General features: G+C 53.6%; 8 protein-coding genes across 8 annotated transcripts; 4 read left to right on the top strand and 4 right to left on the bottom strand.

Annotated features, from left to right (window-relative positions):
- Positions 1 to 122: 122 nt before the first annotated feature.
- On the bottom strand, positions 123 to 1,644 carry CGCS363_v013468 (Secondary metabolism regulator LAE1; the record flags this gene model as incomplete). Its single annotated transcript, XM_036645317.1, has 8 exons — positions 123 to 162; positions 244 to 900; positions 974 to 1,014; positions 1,085 to 1,151; positions 1,213 to 1,254; positions 1,316 to 1,411; positions 1,477 to 1,547; positions 1,618 to 1,644. The coding sequence occupies 8 exons, from the start codon at positions 1,642 to 1,644 to the stop codon at positions 123 to 125; spliced, it is 1,041 nt and encodes a 346-aa protein (XP_036489887.1).
- A 1,986-nt stretch (positions 1,645 to 3,630) lies between these two features.
- On the bottom strand, positions 3,631 to 4,536 carry dapA-0 (4-hydroxy-tetrahydrodipicolinate synthase; the record flags this gene model as incomplete). Its single annotated transcript, XM_036645316.1, has 1 exon — positions 3,631 to 4,536. One exon carries the CDS (start codon positions 4,534 to 4,536, stop codon positions 3,631 to 3,633), a length of 906 nt encoding a protein of 301 aa, XP_036489883.1.
- A 1,080-nt stretch (positions 4,537 to 5,616) lies between these two features.
- On the bottom strand, positions 5,617 to 7,099 carry FUB8-3 (Oxidase FUB9; the record flags this gene model as incomplete). Its single annotated transcript, XM_036645315.1, has 7 exons — positions 5,617 to 5,692; positions 5,748 to 6,078; positions 6,138 to 6,212; positions 6,264 to 6,446; positions 6,515 to 6,749; positions 6,812 to 6,914; positions 6,972 to 7,099. The coding sequence occupies 7 exons, from the start codon at positions 7,097 to 7,099 to the stop codon at positions 5,617 to 5,619; spliced, it is 1,131 nt and encodes a 376-aa protein (XP_036489882.1).
- A 3,149-nt stretch (positions 7,100 to 10,248) lies between these two features.
- On the top strand, positions 10,249 to 11,865 carry prnB-1 (Proline-specific permease; the record flags this gene model as incomplete). Its single annotated transcript, XM_036645314.1, has 1 exon — positions 10,249 to 11,865. The coding sequence occupies one exon, from the start codon at positions 10,249 to 10,251 to the stop codon at positions 11,863 to 11,865; it is 1,617 nt and encodes a 538-aa protein (XP_036489880.1).
- Positions 11,866 to 12,278: 413 nt separating this feature from the next.
- On the top strand, positions 12,279 to 12,542 carry CGCS363_v013464 (uncharacterized protein; the record flags this gene model as incomplete). Its single annotated transcript, XM_036645313.1, has 1 exon — positions 12,279 to 12,542. The coding sequence occupies one exon, from the start codon at positions 12,279 to 12,281 to the stop codon at positions 12,540 to 12,542; it is 264 nt and encodes an 87-aa protein (XP_036489881.1).
- An 842-nt stretch (positions 12,543 to 13,384) lies between these two features.
- On the bottom strand, positions 13,385 to 14,887 carry NOP13 (Nucleolar protein 13; the record flags this gene model as incomplete). Its single annotated transcript, XM_036645312.1, has 1 exon — positions 13,385 to 14,887. One exon carries the CDS (start codon positions 14,885 to 14,887, stop codon positions 13,385 to 13,387), a length of 1,503 nt encoding a protein of 500 aa, XP_036489716.1.
- Positions 14,888 to 17,084: 2,197 nt separating this feature from the next.
- Positions 17,085 to 18,121, top strand: STS1 (Tethering factor for nuclear proteasome STS1; the record flags this gene model as incomplete). Its single annotated transcript, XM_036645311.1, has 2 exons — positions 17,085 to 17,163; positions 17,274 to 18,121. 2 exons carry the CDS (start codon positions 17,085 to 17,087, stop codon positions 18,119 to 18,121), a joined length of 927 nt encoding a protein of 308 aa, XP_036489886.1.
- A 1,918-nt stretch (positions 18,122 to 20,039) lies between these two features.
- On the top strand, positions 20,040 to 21,708 carry RHM52 (DNA repair and recombination protein rhm52; the record flags this gene model as incomplete). Its single annotated transcript, XM_036645310.1, has 3 exons — positions 20,040 to 20,047; positions 20,114 to 20,775; positions 20,828 to 21,708. 3 exons carry the CDS (start codon positions 20,040 to 20,042, stop codon positions 21,706 to 21,708), a joined length of 1,551 nt encoding a protein of 516 aa, XP_036489885.1.
- Between the last annotated feature and the right edge of the window lie 3,292 nt (positions 21,709 to 25,000).

The raw sequence follows: 25,000 nt of genomic DNA, 5'->3' as shown, positions 1-25,000 counted from the left end.
CGCTCTGTTGCATCCTGTAGCTGCCCCCAGCCTAGAAATATATTTCTCGAAGACGTCTATTTGCCTTGCCCATGGAGTTACCCAACCACTGCTGGGCAAAGAAAACTCAATAAGTCGCATCCCTAAACTGCAACTTCCGGCTTTCGGCCATACACCATGTGACTGAGATTTTATTAGTTTCATGAGAGACAATTTCAATGGCAGACCACAATAAATCATGTTTTTCGAAGGGCGCAGACTCACTAGTTGAAGTAAGGCAACGCATCCCGTTGCTCCAAAGCTTTTCGCATGTTCTCAATGAAGACCAGTAATCTTGGGTAACTCCATCCCAGAATTTCGCTGATCGGCCGGAGCGCCCACCCTTCGAGCCCTTGATCGACGTACCACGCCGCGTAGAAACCGACCTCCTTAAGCATCCGGTCTTTAGCCCACCCTCCAACCGGAATACTCCATCTCTTGTGCACGATATCGACAAATCCTGCCTTCTTCATGCACTCTACCATCATGATAGGATTCCTTCCATCGTCCTGTGCTACACGGAAAGTTTGTCCTGTGATGTCACCGGCTTCCCAGAACAGCGGAGCCCACTGCTTGAAGATGTGACTTGAGTCGTTTTCGATGGCTGGGTTAAGCGACCGGACCTGGCTGTCGGCTTCAAGACTTTCGAACCACCCTCCTGGCTTGAGATGGGTATACGCCTGGTCATAGAACCTTTGCCAGTCGTTGATACCACCGAATAGATTTCGTGCGTGGATGAAATCAAAGTAGTTTTGTCTGAACGTCCACTTAAGCTGGGCATCATGGATCTGAAAAAAGCAGTTCACCGGGACCCATTCCGGCTGGATATTCGATATATCGGTTCCAATCACCTCTGAATTCGGGAACTCTTCTGCCATGTCGCTAAGTGCAGCAATAACCCTCCGATCAGCGGCTGTCCATGACATGACATGATCAAAGTAGTGGTGACACTCACATGGCCCAAACACCTGTTCCTGCACCAACATCAAGAATCTTCTACAAAAATAGGTTTTGGTCAATAATTCTTATACACGTCTGAGGCGAGAGGACTAGAGATGCTTCTTACCAAATGACCATCTTTGATGGGGGCGCCGAAGAGCTGATTTTTCATCAAAATGAGCAGATAGTGATGTCTTTTCAGCGTGTATTAGTAACTGAGCAGCATTCTATTAGGATGTTTGGAGTGGATCATACGTGATATCGAATCCTTCGATGTGAGCTTCGTCGTTAGGAGCCCTGGCATGGTGCATGCGAATTAGATGCACCACAGAAATGTTACAGGTCAGCCACTACCTACCAGTAGTCAATTGTCTCAGAGATCTGATACGTTCGGCCGTGAATAGTCCGGAATTGATGAACCGAGTCGTTCAAAGACGCCGTCGACTCTCTCAAGCTGACCATAGGTGGTAGTTGAGTCAGCTCTATAGAACTGACCCTTTCCGCAATAAGAATACTCACCTAGATGCTGATGAGTCCATGAATGAATCATGATCGTCGTCGTCATCAAAACCAACCACAACCATAGTATCCTAAGAGAATGTCAGCTTGTCGCGCTAGCAGCAGCTGCAACTGTCCGACGAAGAGCGGGGCAGCACCCACAACATCCATGTCCTCTTCGGCTGCCATCGTGGCGGTGAGGTCGTCTGATTGGCTCTAATCTTGGGTTCGTCGCCAATTGAAACGGCCCGAGTGATATCTTCCAGATGGCACCTTGGACGATCGATTCTTCTCTTTGCACATCCACGACCAGGAAATGGCGTGTTGCTCGGAGAAACACAGACGAGAGGGAAGAGGGAAGTGGGTGAGTGGCCGTTTTGAGGAAACGGGTGGGACTCAACCAAGCTGCCACCTGAGCCTCCAAAGGAAGCAAACAACCAACGACCGCCCATGTTTTCAGCCTGTTCCTCCCTGACAAGCGCTGGTTTAATTGGCTAATTGACTGTGACGAGAAACGCTCTCCCAGTTCTGACCAATCAAAAGTCGGTTCAACAGGGGTAGTGTGGACTCTGACTTCCAAAGAGCAACCAACACACCAACAGAACTCAGGTGGGTGGTTGGTGAATCGTCCCTGTCGCTGAATCTTGGCTGCTGTTGGTGTTCGTAAATTTCAACTTTGGCTTCCACCCAATCTGCTCATGCAAGTCTCTAAGACGGTACCTCGATATCTACTTCACTTATCCTACCAAAAATTGATGAAAGCTCCGAAGCGTCATTCTTAAAGCAGTGGACATTTACTTTGCGAACCAACAACTGTGGAGCTCGCCTGCATTGGCGAGACGATAACGTACGTTGGATGCTGCTAAAGAGCGGCGCGGGGCCGTCATCAGATCCGAGGCCATCCAACGAGCGAGTAGACGTTTTGTCGAAGCAAACCACACTCGCGACTGGAAGCATGCTGAAAGCGGTGTGCATCGCATTTCGCCTGCAGAAGTGCAGTAAATATGGATACTGCATGCAACATAACCCGTCATTTCTCACACCTTCAGACCGTTGAGTGCAGTCATCATTCTGTTTACTCCGATCTTTCTACCTAAATTCTGCAGCTTAACCGGAGACAGGTACATCAGAGCAGACGTCCTTGTCACTGCTATAACACCTCCAGCCTATATTGTTCGTCCAAAATCTCATAGAGGATCAATCTAAATACTTTCATCCGGCGTAGAAAGATGAAAGCAAATTTTCTCAAAGCATTCGTTACGATGAATGGTTCTACGGTTTTACATGTTACGTCAACAATAGTACTAACAGCAATGATACTGTTTGAGAAACAGACACGTTAGGTCCATTTAACGTAGGCAGGACTGACATTGAAAAACATTTGGAAAAGTTGACTAGGAAAAGCAGTACAATTAATGCTGTTGCGATGGATGAGGAGACTTTGGGGTGTTAGCCAGGGTACACTGCACAGTGTCCCAGTTCCTAAGACAACCGAACTGCCTTCGTTATAACACAACTCATAAATCGCAGTGCGCGTTTTCTACAGTCAGATACTTTTGAAACATTGATCATGGCGTATGGAAAGTTTGGACATCATGGAAAATCGTTCATGGAAAATCGTTCATCTCGATGATGAGCTTTTCTTGCCCAAATTTCGATTCGTTTTTCTAGTGACTCCTTAGCAGTCTGAGCTGATGTACGGCTATTCTTAAAGCTCGTAGTCTGATGAATACTCATCAAAGGATGATGGTCTTGAGGCGAGGAGTTTTTCCAAGCTCCAGATTGTCTAGCTTTGAAGTTAAATATTCACATCTACCTATGTAAGCTTGAATCTGCTTCATCTGAAATGGCCTACCGAGAACAGTAACTCCAGGGGACATATTGGAGTCCTTTACTCTCCAAATTGTAAGCGACGAGTTGACGGGCATGTTGCTTTTCCTAGCAACTTAAGCAATTTGAACGTGGGAGCTATCCACGTTCTGTGGCAAACTCGACTGCAGTTGGAGACTTGGAATACATTCCTCTCCATGCTATTTCTTGCTGTCTACGGGACCGTATCATTAATGAAGTTCAGCTTTAATTATATCCTTCGTAAGGTAACCACTTGTGTTCTCGACCTACGGCCCAGAGAACAGATTTAATGTAAGTTATTGTATTTCAAAAATCTAGTACGGCTCATGCAACAACATCAACACCAGCGTCCTTCAACAACCCAGCCAGCTCCTTCCGTGGCTCACCCTCGAGGAGCGCAAACGGCTTGCGCAGGCCACCAGTCTTCCAACCGCGGAGCTCCATACCAGTCTTCACTGCCGAAGCATAGTTGTGCGATTCCAAGAACTTGCAGATAGGGAAGATCTTCGCCCACAGCTCCCTGCCCTTCCTCAGGTCCGCATCCTCGGCAACAGCCTGCCACAGCTGGCTAGATAACTCAGGAATGATGTTGGTCGCACCCCATACGGAGCCCTTGGCGCCGGCAGCGAGGCCGTAGAAAGTAAGCGTATCCCAGCCGTTGAAGGCGGTGATGCGGGAGTTGGTGGCAGTGCTAAAGATCAGCTCCGTGAGGGCGGGGCCGTTTCCAGAGGTATCCTTCAAGTGTGTGACGCCAACCTCGGACAGGGAGGCAATCTCGGAGGGAGATAGTGTGACACCGCTGGCGGAGGGAATGTTGTAGTAGACGATGGGGAGCTTTGAGGCCTGGTGGATCTCGCTGAGAAGCTCGCGGAGCTGAGCCAGGTTGGGGGCGTCGTAGAAGGGGGGAACGACCATGAGGGCAGTGGCACCGACGGAGGCGGCGTGGACCGCGTGATCGACGGCACGGACGGTGGAGAGGTCGCCAATGCCGGCGACGACGGGCACGCGGCCGGCAGCGGACTTGACGGTCTGTTCAATCAGGATCTTGCGCTCGTCGGCGTCTAGTGCGGTGAACTCGCCGGTGCTGCCTCCGGGAACAAGACCGTGGACACCCTTGGCGATGAGGCGCTGGATATGTTCGTCGAGCAGCTTGGTGTCGATAGACTTCTGGTCGGGGGTGAAAGGGGTGGCGAGGGCCACGAGGACGCCCTTCAGCTCTTGAGGCGCCATACTGGTTCAAGCTTTGGTTCTAAGTTGTGAAAATGATAGCACAAGACGACAATGTGGTTTCAGATGACAGAGTATTGGTTCAGCTTCGGGCTGGGTTGGTCGTAAGGAGAAGGATATAGAAGTGTTCCGGGTTGGAGTGTAGCACTGCGCATATGCCAATGTCATATATTCAGCTGACGAAGTGGGTTATCTAGTACGAACCTTTCACATTGGATGGTTGACAACAGCCTTCGGGATGTCTTGCTCTTTGCAAGAGTCAGCTGCACTAGCTAACGAGCCCCTCCTCAAAGCAGCTGGCCGGCATCGCAATGCGTTTGAACTCGAGCAGACCTGCCTTTCCTGCCGCATTTCCTGCTCGATCAAACTAAGAAATTGGGGTCCGAATGACGATAGAGGAGGGGTAGCTGGAGGCACAAACAGCGACGCGGGGCAAGTGGGTCGCGGGATCGGAGGCGCCTCCGCGATGATTATCTTCGATGATAGCGCGGGGTAAGCCCGGCGGCGATGTGGGTCCCCGTCGCGGAGACCTTCCTCCAGAAACTTGTCATACCAAGATCGCGAACCTTGCCTGCATATGACGCGGAAGAGTGCGAGCAATCCTGATGTGTCTTGACGGCGCAGGATTTTGAATCTGAAAGTCAAAAGTCGCTTTGTAGTGGCTCGTGACCTACAGTGCCATCTCGGAAGCAATTCCAGCCTGTTGTGCAGGTCCCCACTATGTATCTAAGGTCTGGTACGTTGCATGTAAGAACCCTCAGACAAGATCTTTCCGCATGTGTACCATCGCCAAGTAGAGATCAAGAAATGTAAACAAATCATCTGAGTAAATCATTGTATTTATTTCCTTAATCAAATCTGCCCATGTGTTCTTTCCCGGATCGGGAATTTCTTTGCATAACTAAATTGACGTCTTCTCCTGCATGATTTGCACGGTTGAATCTATTCGCAATCAACATCATTGCTGCTTGTTCTAAAACGATGGGATCAGATCAAGAAGTATTTACGGTAAATGTACAATCAGGAATGAATTATGAAGTAGTATCTATGCTAAACTCGCTACACCCAATGTGACCATCGCGCCTAAAGCTTTGCCAGAACTCCACTGCCGTTCAAGTACGCCACATGACCCCTCGAAATCTCCTCAATGGTCCGCGTTCTGTGCGACACGAAAATCAGCATGGCTGCATATCGTAAAAGAGGAATGCACTTACCCTGCAAGCGCCATCGCAATCTTGAGCTCGTACTGAAGAATCTTCAGCGCAAGCTCGCAACCCTCCTGGCCGTTGTAAGCCAGACCCCAAATGGGGATTCTTCCCACGAAGCAGTGAGACGCGCCAAGCGCGAGCGCCTTGAAGATATCGGTTCCGCGTCGGATACCGCCGTCGACGGCGATGGGAATCTTGCCCGCGGCCACAGGTGCGCAAATTCTCAGCGCATCGAGGGTTGCAGGAACGCCGTCGAGCTGTCGGCCACCGTGGTTGGAGATGACAATACCATCGATGCCGTATCGGATGGCCATCGCTACGTCGTCGGGGTTGTACACTGGTGAACGTTCTGATTAGCTTGTGGTATCGGTTGCCATCGCATTGCCGAGTACTCACCACCCTTCAACCAAATCTGGAGGTTTGTGTGCTGCTTCAACCACGGGATCGCGCTATCCCAGTCAAGAGAGGGATCTGAAACAGTCAGCCATGCCGGCCACGATTTCTTTTGGCACTCATCCCTACCGAAGTCATGCTTGGAAACAGCCTGCTCATCCTTGATCGCGCCGCTCAACTCGCTCTTTCCGTCAGATAGGAGATTAGGCCACTCAACGCCATCTGGCAGGGTAAAGTTGTTGCGGTACTCGTTCAAGCGGCGGCCAAGGAGTGGTGTATCGACAGAAAGGAAGATAGCCTTGTATCCGGAAGCTTTGACAAAATGTCAGCACGTCACCGCCTCGCTTCCCACTCATAAAAGTGAGAGGATGTCAACATACCCTCCGCTCTCTTCAGTATTTGGATTGTCGTCTCGCGGTCTCTAAGCACACACAGCTGCATGACATAGGGATTTCCCAGCCCTTGCGCAGCTACGTTTTCCATTGACTCTGTGGCGTATGAGGAAAGGGCCATGCAGATGTTCATCTTCGCTGCGGCCCGTGATGTCGCGGCCTCGCCGTCTGGGTGCGCCAGCTTGTGCATCGCTGCGGGGCTGAAACCGAGGGGAAATGAAACCTTTCAGAACGTGATCAGCAGAGCTTCTTTAAGAGTCCTGGGCGGCGGCGACAGTGTAATACCTTGGTCCCGAAGATCGTCGTGGAAAGATCAATGTTGTCGACGTTGACGAGGATCCGAGGAAGGATCTTGTAACGGTTGTATGCTTCTTCGTTGTCCTTCAGGCTATGGCATACAAATCAGTGTCTGCTTTGCTCGAGCAAATTTTCATCTTCAACTTACGTGACAAGATCCATGGCGCCTTCGTTGTAGTAGTCCCTGTACATCTTAGGCAGCTTCTTGCTTCCCAACTCCATCAGGTCGCGGATGGTATGGACCTTGGGGTCCCATGTTGCGCCGCGGTTCGCCATTGTGGTAATGAGGTCGTGCGATTGATAAAGCTTGCAGAGATGAAGGAATTGGCGAAGTCAAGTGTGTAATGGTATCAAATAGCTACGGAAGAATCCTGTCATCAAAGAGGAGAAATGAGAGGCAAGTTCACGATGAGCAGCAGCGGAACTACAGAGCTTCAATAAATTACTTTACCCCAATCCCCAAAACCTCGAACCGTCAATCATTGACCTTCCTGCCTCGGTGGCGGTGTGCATTCCGCATTCCCGAAATCGGGGTCCTGCTCCAGATCCCTTCCCCTGGGGTTCACACATGCAGGGTGTCATAAGTCGCGTGCCGCCTGAGAAACTCGGCCGAGCAGCTATCTCAATCTCAGCGAATGATCTGGCAGTCATTTCACGTTTGGAGCTCGCCGAATTTGGCAAGTAGCTTTGCAGATGCTAGATCCAGGCTGCATGGCTTATCTGAGACCCGTGGGGGTGGTGCAAGTTGGTTTGGGGTAGCTCGCGGACGCTTGCCCAAACGACAATCAAGCATGTTGACCAGACCCTGCTTCGAGGCGCATGGAATCGAGCGGGCCTATCAATGGCCGCCAGAAGGAGGAAAAGCTTCAGCAAGCTTCTCATTCCGACTAGAGTTTTGGGAAAGCGAAAGGAGCTCAAGCTTACGGCCTGCATGTGCATGAAAGCTGTTGTGGGGTCTAGATGTGTGATCCACTTTATGTTCGAGTTGAGAGAGTCGCAAGTCGAAGCGCCAAAAGCGTGAGACTAGCCTCGGCGAGACCTTACTCTCGAATCGATATTGTTCTTGTATTTTAGTACGTAATGCGTGATTCTGTTTGGGGCATCCCGCCGATGTAATGGCTGCTGAGCTTCCTGATTTGAGACGCCCCTACGCGACTGACGGAAGAGCTTCCGACTTCTGAATCTACAAATGTTTGCATCTTTAATGATATATCACTTGCGATCGGAAGCTCTTCCGATTGTCTCATTGTCACGAAATTGTTGGATTCAGACACAATACGATCTTGAGAGCTTCGCTGGAAGCCGGCTTGATGTCGTCGAAGCCAAACACCGTCATCGCCTTGTCCTTGCCTGTCTCCTACTCCAAAGATCTCGATGACCAATATCAATACGCCTTGCCTCTTGGACAACATCCGCATCAAGCCCGAAAGCCCCGTAATAACACGAAGTTCCATCGGCGTCTTCGCCTCCACTACGAGCAAATCGGATGATGGCCACGATGCCGCTGTCACCACTGTCGTGACATTATAGAACATCGACGAAGAGCCTAGCCCTGAGGTGGAATACACCACGATGTCCCAGGATGGGTTAATACTGGTACACTGCGCCGTCGGTAAAACTAATTCAACTTGATGAACCTGAATCGAAGGGATGGATCAAACTGGAACAGGACAGCACTTCTGCCGATATATGAGGAGCTGTGCTCAGATGCCTTCATTCAGCCTGAATGACTGTGGTAAGGCAACGTCTTTGATGTGGCCAAGCTCATGAAGATCCGCCGCATTCACGAGTGTATGGGTATTTCTGCTGCTATCTGCCCATTCAGTGAGTTATTCTACAATTTCACGAACTTCCCGTCGACCGCTTCAAGATCAATTCATCTGACGCCTTCTATTTTCAGGCTTTTCAGTCATGATTCCCGTCAACACGAACCATCACCGGAAATATCCTCATCCTCAAAGCCACCGAGCGAGAACTCGGCGCCGCCGACATGACTCTCGCCGAAGTAGCTGAGCCAGCCTAAGATCGAAAAGGCTTCGAGGACAGCGCCATTAGACGCGGATGCCGCCTATCAAATTATATCAACGACAACTTGCTTGGCCTAAAGTGATAATCGGTGTCAAGCCGCGCATGAAGGAGGACATCTAGAGACCTATTACAGTGGTTCCGGAAAGCTCTCATGCTGGCGACGACTACCCAGATCGTCAACGAGAAACTTCGGGGACAAGGCTAGCACTATGACAAGCCTGTTCTGAACTTCTACATTCAGAAATGCTTGCGAGTCTATGGAAGCTGGTGACGAATACGCTACCAATCCCATCATTTTGAAGCTCACGCGACTTAGAAGGTAAACATGATTTAGAATATAGACAAAAGCAATCAAATTACTGACTCTTACAAAACCCTGCTCAATGACTCCGGCGTCAGCTGTTGAACCTCAGAGTACTTCGCTTTCACGGTGCCGCGCCAGTCGACTTGTTGTTTGTGGGATGCCGCCTGCTCTTTGCGGACTTCGGACTTTTCCTGCACCATCTCGCCGAACGGCGTTGGTGACAAAACAACCAAGCCCCTTTTCTAGCAGTGTTTGTATTGCGCGATTGGTCTGCACGTCCTTCGCCTCGGTCGTCTTGGTAGCTGAAGTTGACCTTCCTGTGGAGTTGTTATCTACGCAGGCCATTCTAGCCTTCTTGTACTGTCCCATGGCCTCCGCAGAGAGCCTCCAGCCTTTCTTCTTCATCTTCCCGTGAACATCCACAGAAATCGACTTATCAAATTTCTTCAATAACCACTCAGCACGATTCCAAAGATCTAAGCACGGCTTCGCCCACATACACGCGTCGTTCAATGATTTACGTAGCACAGAACTTGATAAAGTGCCAAGTCATAGAATGTATCACGCATATCAATTCTTTAGCAAGTCGTGCAGGATGCATCCGGGGAACCGACCACCTGGTTCTGCTTGACGTGCGCAAACGCGGGGGAACCCACGTTGGCCCCGTAAAAAGGGAAAGTCAACACGACGACACCCCTTGGTTTCCCTTATCAAGGCTAGCCCTTCGAATTAGCTGCGTATCAATAGACCAGATTACAACCTTGTTACTGCAGATAGCAAAGATATCCATGGATCTGGATTCAGCGCCAAGGTCCGTTTGGAGATAGAGAGACATGCGTGTCGCCTGACACCTTCAGCTTGTTGCCATCACTAACACCAATATGGTCGAGAATCACACCACGGCTTTGATCAATGAGACTTCGTGCTCAAATGAACTGTGCCCGGATGATACGCTGAGCGTGGATTGCGAAATGGACAAGATATAAAGGCTAAGCATGCTTCCATTGAAGCCTTCATGTCCTGTCTACTATCCACATCTCATCTAAGTTTAGCCTTGCTCCTTCCTAGTCTCCCACAGAAGACAAAAATCACGATGTCAGAGAAGAAAACAGCCGTTTCCGACTCAGCCCTTGAGCCAGTTGAATCCGTCTTCGAGGGCCAGGGCGAACAACATGGCACAACACAAAGAGGCCTCAAGTCGCGCCATGCCCAGATGATTGCCCTCGGCGGCACCATTGGCACAGGTCTCTTCGTCGGCATCGACCAGGCCCTACACATGGGCGGCCCCCTCTTCGTCCTCATCGCCTACATATGCATTACCCTCCTCCTCTACGGCGTCGCCACCGCCACAGGCGAAATGTCCTCCTACCTTCCCGTGCCCGGCTCCTCCGTCGCCTACTACGGCAACCGCTTCTTCTCCCGCTCCCTGGGCTTCACCCTCGGCTGGGTCTACTGGTACATCTTCTCCATCACCGTCCCCGCCGAGATCACCGCGACCTACATCGTCATAAACTACTGGTCGCCGCCCCTGCACATCGCCGTTTGGCTGACACTCATCGGCCTCGTCATGGTCGGCCTCAACTGCTTCCCCGTTAAGGTCTACGGCGAGGCCGAGTTCTGGTTCGCAAGCATCAAGGTCTTCGGCATCATCGGCCTCCTTATGCTCTCCGTCGTCCTCTTCTTCGGCGGCGGGCCGTCCCACCAGCCGCTCTGGTTCTCCAACTGGTCCGACCCGGGGCCCGTCAAGGAGTACATCGTCTCCGGCAACTCGGGCCGCCTCGTCGCCTTCCTCGCCACAATCACCTTCTCCGTCTACGCCTTCGCCTTCGCGCCCGAGCTCCTCGTCGTCACGGGCGGCGAGATGGACAGCCCCCGCCGCAACATCCCCACCGCCACCCGCCGCTACTTCTACCGCCTCATCACTTTCTATATCCTCGGCGCCCTCGCCGTCGGCATCATCGCGAACTCGGAGAACCCGAACCTCCTCAGCGGCGGCAAGGGCGCCGGCGCCTCCCCCTGGGCCATCGGCATCCGCGACGCCGGCATCCGCGGCCTCGACTCCGTCGTCAACGTCGTCATCGTCCTCTCCGCCTGGTCCGCCGGCAACTCCTACCTCTACCTCGCCAGCCGCGCCCTCTACTCCATGGCTCTCGCCGGCAACGCCCCGCGCATCTTCACGCGCTGCACAAAGTCAGGCGTGCCCTACTACGCCACCGCCGCGAGTGCCTCCCTCTCGCTTCTCGCGTACCTCAACGTCGCCTCCACCGGCGCCACCGTGTTCAACTGGTTCGTCAACCTCATCAACACCGGCGCCTACCAGAGCTGGATCTGCTGCTGCGTCGTCTACCTGCGCTACCGCAAGGCGGCTGACGCGCAGGGCATCGTGGACGTGCCCTTCCGCTCGCGGTTCCAGCCGTACTCGAGCATCGTTAGCATCTGCGGGTTTGGGTTGTTGCTCGTGGTGAACGGGTTCAAGGTGTTTCTGGACGGGCAGTGGGACACCTCGTCGTTCCTGACGTCGTACATTGGCGTCGTCATCTTCTTTGCGTTGTACTTTGGGCACAAGTTCACCGTGGGCAGGGGCGATGCGTGGGTGCGAGATCCGATGGACGTGGATCTGGTGAGCGGGCTGAACGAGGTTCTCGCGCAGGAGACGCCTGCGCCACCGAGGACGAAATGGTATCAGAAATGGAGGGTGTTGTTCGAGTAAATGGGAGATGTGAAGGGATATTTTGAATGCTACCAGCCATCGAGGTATCTAGGGAATTGAGAAAAAGGGGGTCGGATTCTATCCGTACACTTTCCCCCAGCTTCCGAGTCGTTGAAACGGCCGTAGACCTCTCATAACTTCAAGGTTCACCGTGCAATATCTTCATGCTTATTTCGATGCCGTTTCCTTTGGGGACTTCGCACAGGATTGTCCTATGGTCTGCTAATCTGGACACGGGGACTTGCCCGGTGCCGGTCGACCGGATATCCGATAGAACCGACCGACCCATGAGCATAGGAGGCATCCGCCGAAATGTCTCCGCCGCTCATAAACTTCTCCTTACTTCACCTCCGCCATAAAATTCACACGACATCATGCAACGATACTTCATCCGTTCACTCTCGACCTTCAGGATGGCCATGTCCGCCTTCAGCATCGACACATCCTCCTCCGCAAGCTTCCGAGTCAAACCCACCGACCTTGCCAGCGCCATATCAACGGACCCCCCAACACGAATTCCCCTCCGTCTTCGCGACATCTGGCCTCGTTACTCTATTGGAGATTACGAGCGTCCGGGTGCTCAAGCCGTATCTGGAGCCTGGCCAGCTGTCTGTAGGGGTGACTATCCACGTCTCACACACCGCCCCCACGCCTGGCGATGCCTTGGTGAGTGCTGAAGCCACATACAGAGGCAAGGAAGGGGAAATGTTCGTGTTTGATATCGTGGCCTCGGACGAGGGCGGCGAGATTGGTGCGGCGGTGCATAAACGGGCTGTTGTCGACGCGCAAAGACTTTTGGCTGAGGCCAAGAAGAGGGTTGCCGATTCGCCTTCACAGGCGATGTGACAGTTTGTCATAGTACCTGCTAGAAGTAATGAACATGACCTTTCTTTTCTAATGGCTACATGGAGATAGAAACTGCATTGAGAGCATGTTACATCACGAGAGATGTCCGCTCTTCCTGCCCCCCGTATGAATATTTTGGCTCATGAAGACAACATAACCGCGCTGGGAGGAACAGAAATCTGTGACAATATGATAGGTTTTTCTATCTGGACGGACACTTTCAGCAAGCTGTCTGGGCGGATACTTTCGGCTCAGTCGACGGATACTTTCAGATCACTTGGCGGATACTATTGACCAACTCCGGATTCTTTGCTAACGGAGGGGTACCTGAGGTATATTGACTTGCATCACTGCTCTTTTCATACATCAGATATAGAGCTGTTCCGTTAATCTTACTGCTCATCACTACCCGCTTAAACAGCCTAATTCGGTATGATTACATAGAACGATATGTAAACTACCGACTATTATATTGAAATAAAAGGTGAAAATGATGGAGAAAAATCTAAGTCCGTTGCCGTTCTTAGCTTTAATGATCTAGTAGGGAGTAGATCGATACTGCTCGCTATTGAGCTCTGTTCAAGTGCAGATCTGGCAGTCACCATACCACACATCAACTGGATACGAGGCCGAGCAACGTTGAATTGAACGCAAACAAATGTATTACTTTTATTTAATCAAACGTGATTTTGGTACCGGTGTGCTTGGCCGCAGCACCCGTCAGTCTCGCAACCATCAGATCGTCCTGCGCCTTGAGCTCTCCCGCCGGCTTGGCAGGACGAGGCTTCCTCTCCCGCACCTCTCCCTCCGTCTCACCGCCCTCCTGCTGCTCCCTCTTGGGCGCGCCCTTGCCGAAGCGCTTCTTGTACCGCGTCTGGTCGTCCTCCGCCAGCTCAATCTTGAGCGGACGGCCAAGCAGCTTGTTCACCCACCACTTCCTCGTCTTGACCTTCTGCTCCTCGACCGGCTTCTTCTTCTGCTTCTTCTCCTCTCCCTCCTCCTCGTCATCACCCCCGTCCTTCATCTCCTCGTCGCCCTCCTCGTCCTTGCTCTTCTCCTCGACAAAGTCCTCCTCCGTCTCGATCTCCTCCTTGATCTTGACGAATCCCTTGACAGCCCAGCCTGCCGACTCGGGCTCTCTGAACTTGACCCATCCGTACCCCTTGCACTTGCCCGAGTCCTCAAACGTCGCGACCTTAACCCAGTCGATCTGCCCGCACTTCTCAAAGTGCTGCTGCACGTCCTCCTCCGTCGTCTTGAAGCTCAGGTTGCCCACAAAAATCTTGCTGCTCGTCGGCACCTCCTCCTTCACCGCCGCCTTACCCCCAGCACCGCCCTCCGCCGCCGTCTCCGCCTCCTTCTTCGGCCGCCCCTCAAACGACCGCGCGTCCTTGATCAGCAGCTTGCGGTGCCCCAGCTCCGCCTCCGTCAGCGCGAGCGCCGCGATCTTGGGCGCGACGTCGTCAAAGTCGACGTACGCGAAGCCCTTGTTGTTCGGCTTCTCGCGGCCGGCGACCTTGGTCGTCGGCATGTGCAGCCGCGTGATGCTGCTCTCGGTGATCATCTCGCCCGAGTTGGCCATCAGCCACTTGCGCAGCTCGTCCGCCGTCACGAAGAAGGGCAGGTTGCCGACCCAGACGCCGTGCTCGGAGCGCTTCGCGGCCTCCGCCTTGTCCTCCTTCTCCTTCTTCTTCTTGGCCTCGCGCTCGTCGTCGCTGTCGAGCTTGGGCGGCAGCTTCTTGCCCTTCTTGAGCGCGCGCTTGGCGCGCTTCGAGGGCGGCTCCGGGGCCTCGAGGTCGACTTCGATCTCCTCGACGTCGGCGGTGGAGGACTTGCGCTTCTTGGAGGGCTTGTCGGCGGTGTCGTCATTGTCGGACGAAGCGGCGGCGGCTTCGTCTTCGTCGTCGGTCTTCTTGGACTTGGACTTTGACTTCTTCTTGGGTTCGGGGGAGGCGGCGTCGGCGACCTCCTCCTCGACGACTTCCACCTTGGTCTTCTTGGACTTCTTCTTGGGTCCAGGCGCGTCGGCGACTTCTTCGGTAACCTCTTCCTTGACCTTCTTGGACTTCTTCTTCTTCGGTTCGGGGGATGCGGCGGCGACGTCTTCGACGGCGACCTCGTCCTTGACCTCCTTGGTCTTGGACTTGGACCGCTTCTTGGATTCGGAAGTGGCCATTGTGGATGGTTTGTGAGGTGCGCAAAGGCCTGGAAGTCCCGGTGTGTTCGAGAAGCTTCAATGGCGATCGGTCTGTTGCAGGTCGCGCGACTGAGAATCTCGACCGTAGGGACCCTTTGCCAATGGACTGCCCCGAAATTTTTTTTTTGTTCTTTCGATTGAGACTGATAAGCGATAAGGCGATAAAGAGTGGTTGCTTGGTGGCCCGTTCACCGAGACTGACCTTTGTGGGTCCCGAGGTTGGCCGGGCGGATGTAGCGGTACCGGTGCCAGGTGCATGTACAGGTTCCTACCTACTTAGGTACCTTTGCATCTTGCTGTGGCCGCAGAGAACTGACTCTGTTTAATGTTTTAGTGCCAAGCCAGATCCAAGTTCCCATGATGGCTGGGCGATTCCGCCCAAACCACGACTGGTTTTTTTCTTCCTTTTCTTCATTCCTGAGTGCAGAGCCCTGAGTAAGCTCCGAGGGAATGGTTCCAATCGATCGAAAGGAAGAAATGATTACTGAGACCTGCGGGTTTTACAGTTGAGACCATGGTGTCGTGGATGGCTGCATCCCTTTGGCCTGGGCATCCATCCTCACTCACACTGGACTTGTTTTGATTCAGCTGCTGCTGCAGGTTATCAACCGCAATAACATACCAGGATTATTGTATAGTACGTGGTGCGGAAGATGAGCATAAAAACGAGACATCCCGAGGCAACAAAGCGCAATGTAACGTAAGAACGAGATGAGTTAAGTCAGAATTAAGCACTTGGCCCTCCAAGGTCGGTGAGGGGGCATCCACTCGGCAGCCGGGGGTTCCAGGTCTCCCTTTTCAGGGACAGGATCCGAAGTGCTCGCCGGTTGCCGCTCGGAGGTCTCTGTCAATGGACGGTGCAATGTAGCCGATTGGGAAAGGCAGCCGGAGCAGGCCGGGACACGTCGGCAAGCCGGGCGGCGCTTCACGGCTTGCCAAGGCCGCGTCCCAGCCATCTCTATTCAGTTGGCATCCGCAGGCCGACACGGCAGCGAGTCTCCCCAGCTGAGGGGCACACCGTAGCCGTTCACGGCGGCGGGCAGGACGGCAGCTGAGAAAGAAGGCGGGAGAAGGAGAGTGACAGTCGAATGAAAAAGCGATGAAAAAGCGCCTGTGCAGAGACAGGAACAGGCTAAGGCAGCTAGGAGCTGAACCCCACATGCAACACCACCATCAAGCCACCACTAAGGAGGCGCCAGCGCCGTCGCCTTGGAGCCCTCCGTCATCCACTCACGTGCGGCCATTTTCTGACGAATGAGACCCGCCAGCCGCCTGGCGAAACCTCCAGCGCCAGCCAACCGCCGCCCCGGTTCCGCGGTACGTACCTTTTGTCGGTAAAAGTACCGCTACCTCTGCAGGTGTACACGATGGACCTCTGCAGCGCTGCACCCTTGCCTTCCCTTCCCGCCCTTGCTGTTTCGGCATTGTAGGGCACCCATCGGGTTCATCAGTCACGCTCGCTGCAGCAGTGGATGCCCACCCCCCCTTGACCGCCTCTGCCTCTGGTTAATATTACAGGCGGCCTGCAGCAGCCTCCATCCACTGACAGAGCTGCAGTGCAGATTCTGGGTGGATGCGTCCAACGGGATCCAGCCAACGCACGTTGCTTGGGTGTGGATGGGGTTTGGCAAGGGTGGTGGCCCACAGGTCACCGTCACCACCTTATCCGTACAGGTATGTAGCCTCCACTGGGTACGGGTACGTTGGGCCCCCGTCTCTAGCCTAACAAGCACCATTGTGGAAGGCCAAGTCCGCTGTATTCTCACGCAAACCAACCGAGAAACCAGACGAAAAAAGGTAAAGGGCCCTTTTTTCCCACTCCTCCTCCTCCACCTCGCTCGCCCTCTTCCACTGCTTTGCTTTCGCTTCCGTTGCTCCATCTCCATCGCTCCCCTTGACACTCCTCCCAGGCCTTTGCCCCCCAAACAAATCCTCCTTCTTTCCCCTCACCATTCACAACCACAACAACATTCACACGACTTCATTCAATCGCCAGCACCACTTCTGATCGCTTTGCCCACCTCGCCGTCTCGTCGCTTTCAATCAGCAGAAGCTGGCATTCTAGACGTTCCTGGACTGTTGTCGTCGTCGCTTGTCTGGTCGCAACCGTCGTCGTCATCCAGACTCAAAAACCCACCGACACCCGACCGACCGATCGTTCGCACTCATTCCGACCATGAATGTGCTGCTCTCGCCACAACCGCCCCTATTCCAACATCCCCACGACGCAAACCGCATCTCTCCCTCTCGCTCTTGTCAGTATTTTCCCGCTGCCTGCGTTTGAGTGCTTTTCCCCCCATTGCGCTGCTTCAGAAACGGCCCAGGCTTCGCCGTGCATCCCGACCCGACGCTAACCCGAAAACAGTGAGCCCATTTCACAACATGGCCACCAGCCGCAAGCGCAAGGCCGACGAAGATGGCGACGAGATGTCCCTCTCCCCCAGAAGCTCCCCTTCCGCCTCGGCGAGACAGCTCGCCCGACCGTCGAAAAAGGTCCGTTCCAACGAGCTCATCGGCCGCCCTCTCACGCTCCCCCGACTCCTCGAGACTTTGGATCCTACCCAGCTGCGCACCGTCCTCGAGCGCATCTGCGAACGCCACCCTGAAATCGGCCACGAGGTTGTCACCGGCGCCCCCCGACCGACGGTTGACGCCGCCCACGGCGTCCTGCGGGAGTACCAGGAGAAGATGAAGGCCGCGATACCCTACGGCGAAACCAGCCCCGACTACACCTACTACCGTGTCAAGGCGCCACTCACAGCCCTGATCGACGCCCTCCTCGACTTCACTCCCCAGTATCTGCCCCCCAACGAGACCCAGACCACTGTCTCGTTGCAATATCTGGACGGCGCCACCAAGATCATCCACCAACTCCCTGACTGGGAGCCCCAACAGTACCGCCACCACAAGGAGAGCGCATACGACGAGATCTCCAAGGCCTGGGCCCTGGTCGTCAACGAGGCCGCCAAGCGCGGAGGCGGCCTCAGCCTGCACACCGGCGGATGGGACGAGACCCTGGCGAAACACCACGAAATCTCTGGCGGACGCATGGGCACGGCAATGAACGCGATGGCGGCGGGAGTGAGCTGGATGGCCGCCAACTCGGCGAACGGAGGAGGACAATCCGCAAATTCTACATCGGACCCGAACTCGATTCTCAACCAACTCATGTCTGGAACGTATGGAGCGCCTGTGCGTGTTGGACCCTGGTAAAGGCGAGGAGGACGTAATTGGCGATGCATGACGGGCCACGACAGGACCAGATCGGCCCACGGTCGATCGCTTCACTGAACATATCACGACGACTATAACGACGGCTTCTTGGTCATTTTCGACTTCTTTTTTCTCTTTCCACACTTCATTCAGCATGGGACGGCAAAGGGCATAGACTTTTGGTTTCCGTGGACAAATTCATGTCAAAGGCTGGGGTTGGGCGGCGTTTTGTCATTTTTCCTGATTGATGATATCCCTTTCCTATCGCATGCCGCGCAGTCGTTCCCACGCAAGGGACGTTGGGTCCGTTTCATGACGGCACAACCTCTCCCTGCGAACACATTGGGTCTGACGAGGAAATCGAGTCACACATTCCACGTGTAGGTAGTTTTGGTATTTGGAGGGTGTCACACAGCACAGGGGAGGAGGAAGCATTGGGGGTGGCAAGCAATCTACAAACCCTCCCACTTGGGGAGTTTTCTGTCCAAACACACAAACACATACATAATTATCGCTCTCTCAATGGCGTCTGTCGCAATTTGGTGAGCCGTGTCATGATCATCCAGTCATGGGGTGCAGTTCTCGAGTCGTGCAGAGCGGAGCGTCTGTTTCATCGGCGTGAGCCAACTGCCGTACTTACTTGGGTATTCATCGATTGAGGCATGTCAAGGCAACATGAGAAATTAAAAGTATTAGCACCGCACATGGGATACCTGCAGCCAAAAGTGTGTCCCTAGCACCGTTCGCCCGTTTGTGAGTGGGCTAAAAGGACGCATCTGTTTCAACTGCCCACGGCATCGGTGACACGAATCACACGATGGGCAGCCGTCCGTCCATCCATCCACCACTCACTCGTGTACGGTGACTTTTGTGTAAACTGGGCCAAACTTTCCAGCAAGCTAGGTAGGTAGAACAAGGTAACCCCGTTGCTCCACGCGGCAGCCTTCTCTTCCCACAACCTGTGCATCCGATAGTTTCTCACGAGTTGGCTTTCCGGGGTTCTACGATGGGTTTTGTCCCTTCTTCTGACGCAAACCCCCTCCCTCCGTGCGTGCCTGATCATCATCAACCCATAACCAGTAACCGGGTCTTGCCTGTTGTCTGGTCTTTACGTAGCAAGGATCTTGAAGAAGGTTTCCGTGTTCCTTCGTTATTTCATTCTCCCCCAATCGATCGCGCAGCTTCATCTCGCCGAAGATGGAATGAAATAAGCAGCAGGCACAGCGTCACTTGACCCCGCGGTTCGTGCGCTGGAGCCAGGCCTGAAACCCGTGTCGAATGCACGTCTCTCGCCCGTCGTGATGAGATTGGGTTGGCATTCGGGGAAGGGCACCGAGGAAAGGGCTTCTTTTTTTTGCCCATCTTCACACACACACCTGGGCCGTCCCCGATTACGAGATGAGGCGCCGCCCAACGACTTGCGTCCGGGCCGTCAAGGGTGCTCCAGGGAAGCTTTGGCGGGGTAGGTTTGTGAAGGTCCACCGGCCACGGGTGGCCTTGCCCTTCTCCAACCGTTCACTGTTCGGACGACAGGCGCCAGCGCCGCGGCGAACTCTCAGGTACCGTCAGCGGGTAGAGTACCTGCCGCTTCAGCGCCCCGGGCCTGGGAGGAGCCTTATTGGTGTCCCGTCCCGCCAGGGTTGGTGGGGTCCAGGCACCAGGCAGGGGCTTATCTAATCGTCCACCTTGAAGGCACCTTACATACGTCACGTGAAGACCCGGCCTCGACGCGTGAACTGAACGCGCCACCCACCTGCAGTCACAACAGCTCGAACCTAGGCAGCGAGAGCACCCATCAACCAACCTCACAACCCCTCTTCACGCTTGCCAAAGGTCTCAATTGTTTGCCCTCGAGCTGCACTCAGCACCGTGTCGTATATTGCATGCATAAGGACAATCGAAGCTCACGTTCGACAAGATGCCCGCGTACGTTCATCCCGACGTCCCCCAAAGCGTGTCGCGACCACCAAACTGACATTCCCTGCACCGCAGCCCGGGCGACCAGCACAGCACCTGGGAGAATCCCTTCGAGGAGCCCCAGAAGCGTATGAGCGAGTACACGGCTCAGGAGATCGCCACGCTCCAGAGCCGCCTCGAGAAGCAGCTCGGCCCCGAGTACATCTCCGCGCGCGCCGGCCCCTCGGGCCAGAAGGTGCATTACATCGCCGCCGAGAAGTGCATCGCCCTCGCCAACGAGGTGTTCGGCTTCAACGGCTGGTCGTCGTCCATCCAGAACATCCAGGTCGACTTCGTCGACGAGCACCCGCAGACGATGAAGATCAGCCTCGGCCTGTCCGTCATCATGCGCGTCACGCTGCGCGACGGCACGTACCACGAGGACATTGGCTACGGGCACATTGAGAACTGCAAGGGCAAGGCGGCGGCGTTCGAGAAGGCCAAGAAGGAGGGCACGACGGACGCGTTGAAGAGGGCGCTGAGGAACTTTGGCAACGTGCTGGGCAACTGCATATACGACAAGGACTACCTGTCCAAGGTGACCAAGATGAAGGTCGCGCCGACAAAGTTCAACGAGGGCGAGCTACACAGGCACTCGGACTTTGCGGCCAAGAAGGAGGAGAAGGCTGCCTTGCCGCCACCGCCGCCGGTCGTTAAGCAGGAGACGACGGCGGATTCGCTCGAGGATCTTCTGGAAGGTGGGTCATATTCACGATTGCAACTTGACGATTAAACACTGACAGATTCCAGACTTTGATGAGGCAGACTTCGCGGTTGTTGAGGGCGATCATCCAGACGAAGTGGTTCTCCCACCAGCAAACAACACAGCGAACAGCAGAGCCACGAGCGTCGCGCCAGCACCACCCGTTCCTCAGCACATGCAGACATCCAACAACAGACCTCTGGGCAGGAGCACATCTGCAGGAAACCTGGGCCGAGCTCCCCAAACACCAAACCAAGCACACTCACGTCCCCAACCGCAAGCAGCCTACGGAAACCGCCCTCAACCACCTAACCAACCACGCGCACCTACGAATCCTACCGCCCCGTCAGCTCCCGCAGCTCCGCCGGCGAATGGCAACATGACGACCCCAGGCGGCGGCGGCGGTGCCAACCCCGCCGAGCCAATAGCCTTCTTCTCCGCACGTGCCGTACAGCAAATCCCCGATTCTGCTCTGCAGGGGATCAACACTGACACTCCTCTCATGATGCCAGCCGGGCAACAAGCCTTCAATCCCAAGGCAGAGAGCCCATCCATACGCAAAACCCCCGGCATAGACCACAACTCCTCGAAGCCCCTTTCCCGCAACGGAACACACGTCCCGCCCACCTCGACACAGCAAGCAGAGACGCCAGCAAAGGGATCCGGATTCACGCCTGTCAGGCCCGCGGGTGCTGGTCCCGCGCCGAATCCGCAGTTCAGTCAGGCCCGACGTATCGGCGCCCCCGGTGGCGCGGGTAGTCCCCTCGCCAACCGCGCCTCTTACCGGCCGCCGACGATGAAGAGGCCGCTCCAGCAGGATGGCGGGGCCGGACGCCCTGCTCTGGCGGACGTGTCGAATAACGGCGGTGTTAGCACGGTGTCTGGTGGCGGGCCTGGGCTTGATCCGAAGCGGCAGAAGATGTCATAGAGGGTTTCGAAGGAGGGTAGTCATCAGATTTGGGGGTTTTGAGTTTTGATGTCCGGAGCTCAGGCGTCGGGTAATTATAGGGGCATATCGTACGGAGTTTTGGGACGGCCGTGCTGTCGGAATGGGACTGTTAGGTTCAGCGGTAGAAGCACGGATGTGGAATTATGAACTGTTTTCTTGGTCGATGACATTATTTGTTTCGATGCTGTGCTGTGTTGATGGTGCGTGCGAAACGAGACCGGTTGGGATATCGGGCAGACCGCTCACGATCTGTCAAGCCCGCATGATCGTCAGACAGTCAGTTCCAGGGTCCCGGATAAGCTGCAACGTGGAGGTTGTTGTCGTGGTGCTCGACCTGTAGTGGGAAACGGCCCGGTTGAGTATATAATGCATCTCTTATGCTGGCTACATGCTCCTCTCTTGACAGCAATCAGCGACACGGTATGGAAAACGACAATCCGGAGGCATCCTTGTCAGTGCCTGGTGTTAAGACATCCTATTCAGAATTTGGTTGGCTGATGATGAGCGACGTTGCAGACTTTCTGTTTGTCTACTATTTGCGGCCTCGTCTTCCTTGGTCTCTGTTATTTTGGGCCGTTTGGTGGGTATTCGGGTGTAGTATGTGTGCCGAGTCGGCTGTAAGTTGTCGTGCAACATGAACGGGGATACTTTTTGGTGTCGACTCAGGTTTTACCGGTAGTCACAGAACACCCAGTGACGCTCCTGGAGCTGATCATTTGGCCTTCTCATCCACTTCGAATAGCTTCACCACTCGTTTAAATAATGGCACGGTGAAAGAAAGCTAAACGTCTCAAGTCCCGGTTGGGAAGCACGCTTGTCCGTGTGCTAGCCGGCGCAGCCAAGGTACGCAAGACATCATCGGCCAAAGAGATTCCTCATACCGGTATAAAGACGTGTCCGACGAGGCTTCCCTTTCTCTAAATGTGCGCAAGCAAGTGTTTGGGTATGTACCGTGGAATTGCATCCGCTCTTGCTACAGTTCAAGTCTGGAGTTGGAGCGGGCGCTGTCTGCTTAGAACACAAGTGAGGTACACAAGGCTTCAACTTCCATACTTCGGCTCGGCTCTGTTTTTCATCTTTTCCCACTGCCTATTTGTACATAATAATACCCCGTGGCTGGATTTGTGCATGTTTTGGACCGCTGGCATCTTGAGTTCTCGATCTTGTTTGTCGCGAGTGTGGGCGGGACTTTGCAAACTCAGCATCATAGAACAAGCCCGCATTGTCGGCAAAAACGATTCGATGGGTTTCTGGTGAGTTCTTATTGGTTTCGATGTGGTCTCATGTTCATGTGGCTATAAAACATGACGCGTCGTCGTATTTCCTCGGGTTCTGACAGGCAGAATTCAGCGAACTCAGGATCATTCAAGGTATTCTCTGGGTTCAACGCAGATAGCACGCGTCTCTTCGACCGTTGATTGGTGTTGTGATCTGGTCGCTGCGAGCTTTACCATATTTAAGAGATTGCCTTGGCATCGTTCTGTGTCTCTTTCTCCTGTGTATTGCTCACGGTATGAGTGATGCACTTTTGCCTGTTTTAATGAGTATGAAAAGAAAAGCAGCGACAGAGGCGGCATTCGGAGTGAACTCCGGCTTTGACAGCAAACGTTTTCAAAATCGTGGATCGAGTCGGCGATAACATTTGTTCCTGGACGTTTTTCATATTCATGAGGGCCTTTTATAGCAGAAACTCGGCAAAATGAAGGTGCGGGAGAATTCCAGAGGCCGACTTGCGATGGCTAATGATCAGAGTGGCCATGTGCTTGATGTCCCTTCAGCTTCGACGATAAAATTCATTGCTTAATTAGAATAGGAGTAGATGCCATCTTACAAATATATAATATTGCTAAGTAGGCATAGGGCTATCTGTTCAACAATGTCTTTTCTGTATTCGCGAGCCCAGCTGCAGCTGCAAGCTTCTGTTAGTGTTGATGCAAAGGTCATCAGTCAATTTGAGACATCGTTTCTTGACCATCTCCTCATCCTGGAGGTATCCTGTTTCTTTCGTCTGGCTCTAGTTTCCCCCCCTACAGGCCTCATACTTACTAAACGCCACGGTTCTCAGGTTTAAAGACAGGCCCAAGAGAGACTTGACTAGCAGTTAAGGCTCAAGTAGCACAGGGACACAGCTAACAGATTCCAGACTTGGATTGCGAGTGAATATTATGAGCAATATGGATCATGGTGTTTCATTTGATGTAAGGTCTTTTGTAGAATCTGATGTGAACGTATGTGAACGATGGGTTCTCCGAGGTGGAGAGGCAAGACGTGAGCATGCCACAATCGAATTGAGCGAGACCAATTGAAGAGATGGCGGATATAAGAAGCCGTAGATAATTTCATGTGTTTCCTCGGCAATGTCCCTCCGGCTTTCAAGGTGTTGTTCCCACGGCTCGTTGACTGCCAAGCCAACAACAGACTTCTTGGGTTTGTGCATTGCCTTAGGCGATGTCATGTGCTGTTCTTCCTTTTCCAAAATTCTTGGTCCCTTTACTCACCACTGTCTACTGATTCCGTGAGTATACTCTGCGAAGGTGATATGCAACAGCGAGTTGGCATAAGTCTGGTCAGTAGAGGCGGTGAGCAGAAGTGTAGGTTTATGGACTTAAAGGGTTGAGCTGATGCTCTTGTAGATTTCATCAAATGTGCGCCAGATGATTGGCCGCCGCGTTATCACTATTCGTTGTTACGCTTTATGTTAGCATTCAAGGGTACACAACGGCCACAAAACCAAGTAAGTGCAAGCGGTGGGTACAACCGAGACGCATATTGCAATCAAGCTAGTTAGTGAATGCTGAGAATTTCACACATTCATTTCGCGGTGCAATTAGCGCCCCATACTCGTCCAATGCTCCAGAGCTTCTGGGCTTTTCTGGGCGATTAGGCCTTATCCCTTACGGATACTCAGCGAGCGTGAAACTCACTGTATCTTCATAGCATCCAATGTGAAATTGAGGGGTAATTTCACGAGAAGTATTTGAAGGAACCTAATTGACGAGGAAGTCGAACAACTGGCAGCAACTATCTATTGCCTGTGCTTGTTTTTTTCCAGGACATACCAACTGCAGGAGCGCATTTGAATATTCGACACATGTCGTGATGCCCTCAAGCATCCGAGGCAGCCTCGCGCCCAGAGGAAGGTGCGAGGTGACCCACTCCCGACCCACTTATTCGGACCGACGATATTCCGGCGCGTCGGGATCTGTTCCTTAAAAGACCCTTCGCGTCGGACTCTGATTTAGAAGGAATTAAGCCGTTTTATTCACACAGA

Source organism: Colletotrichum siamense (assembly GCF_013390195.1).
Source record: "Colletotrichum siamense strain Cg363 chromosome Unknown KSG_Cg363_contig09, whole genome shotgun sequence".
NCBI lineage: Eukaryota > Fungi > Ascomycota > Sordariomycetes > Glomerellales > Glomerellaceae > Colletotrichum > Colletotrichum siamense.
Note: the sequence above shows the minus strand (reverse complement) of the source record. Positions and strands in the feature narration are given on the sequence as shown.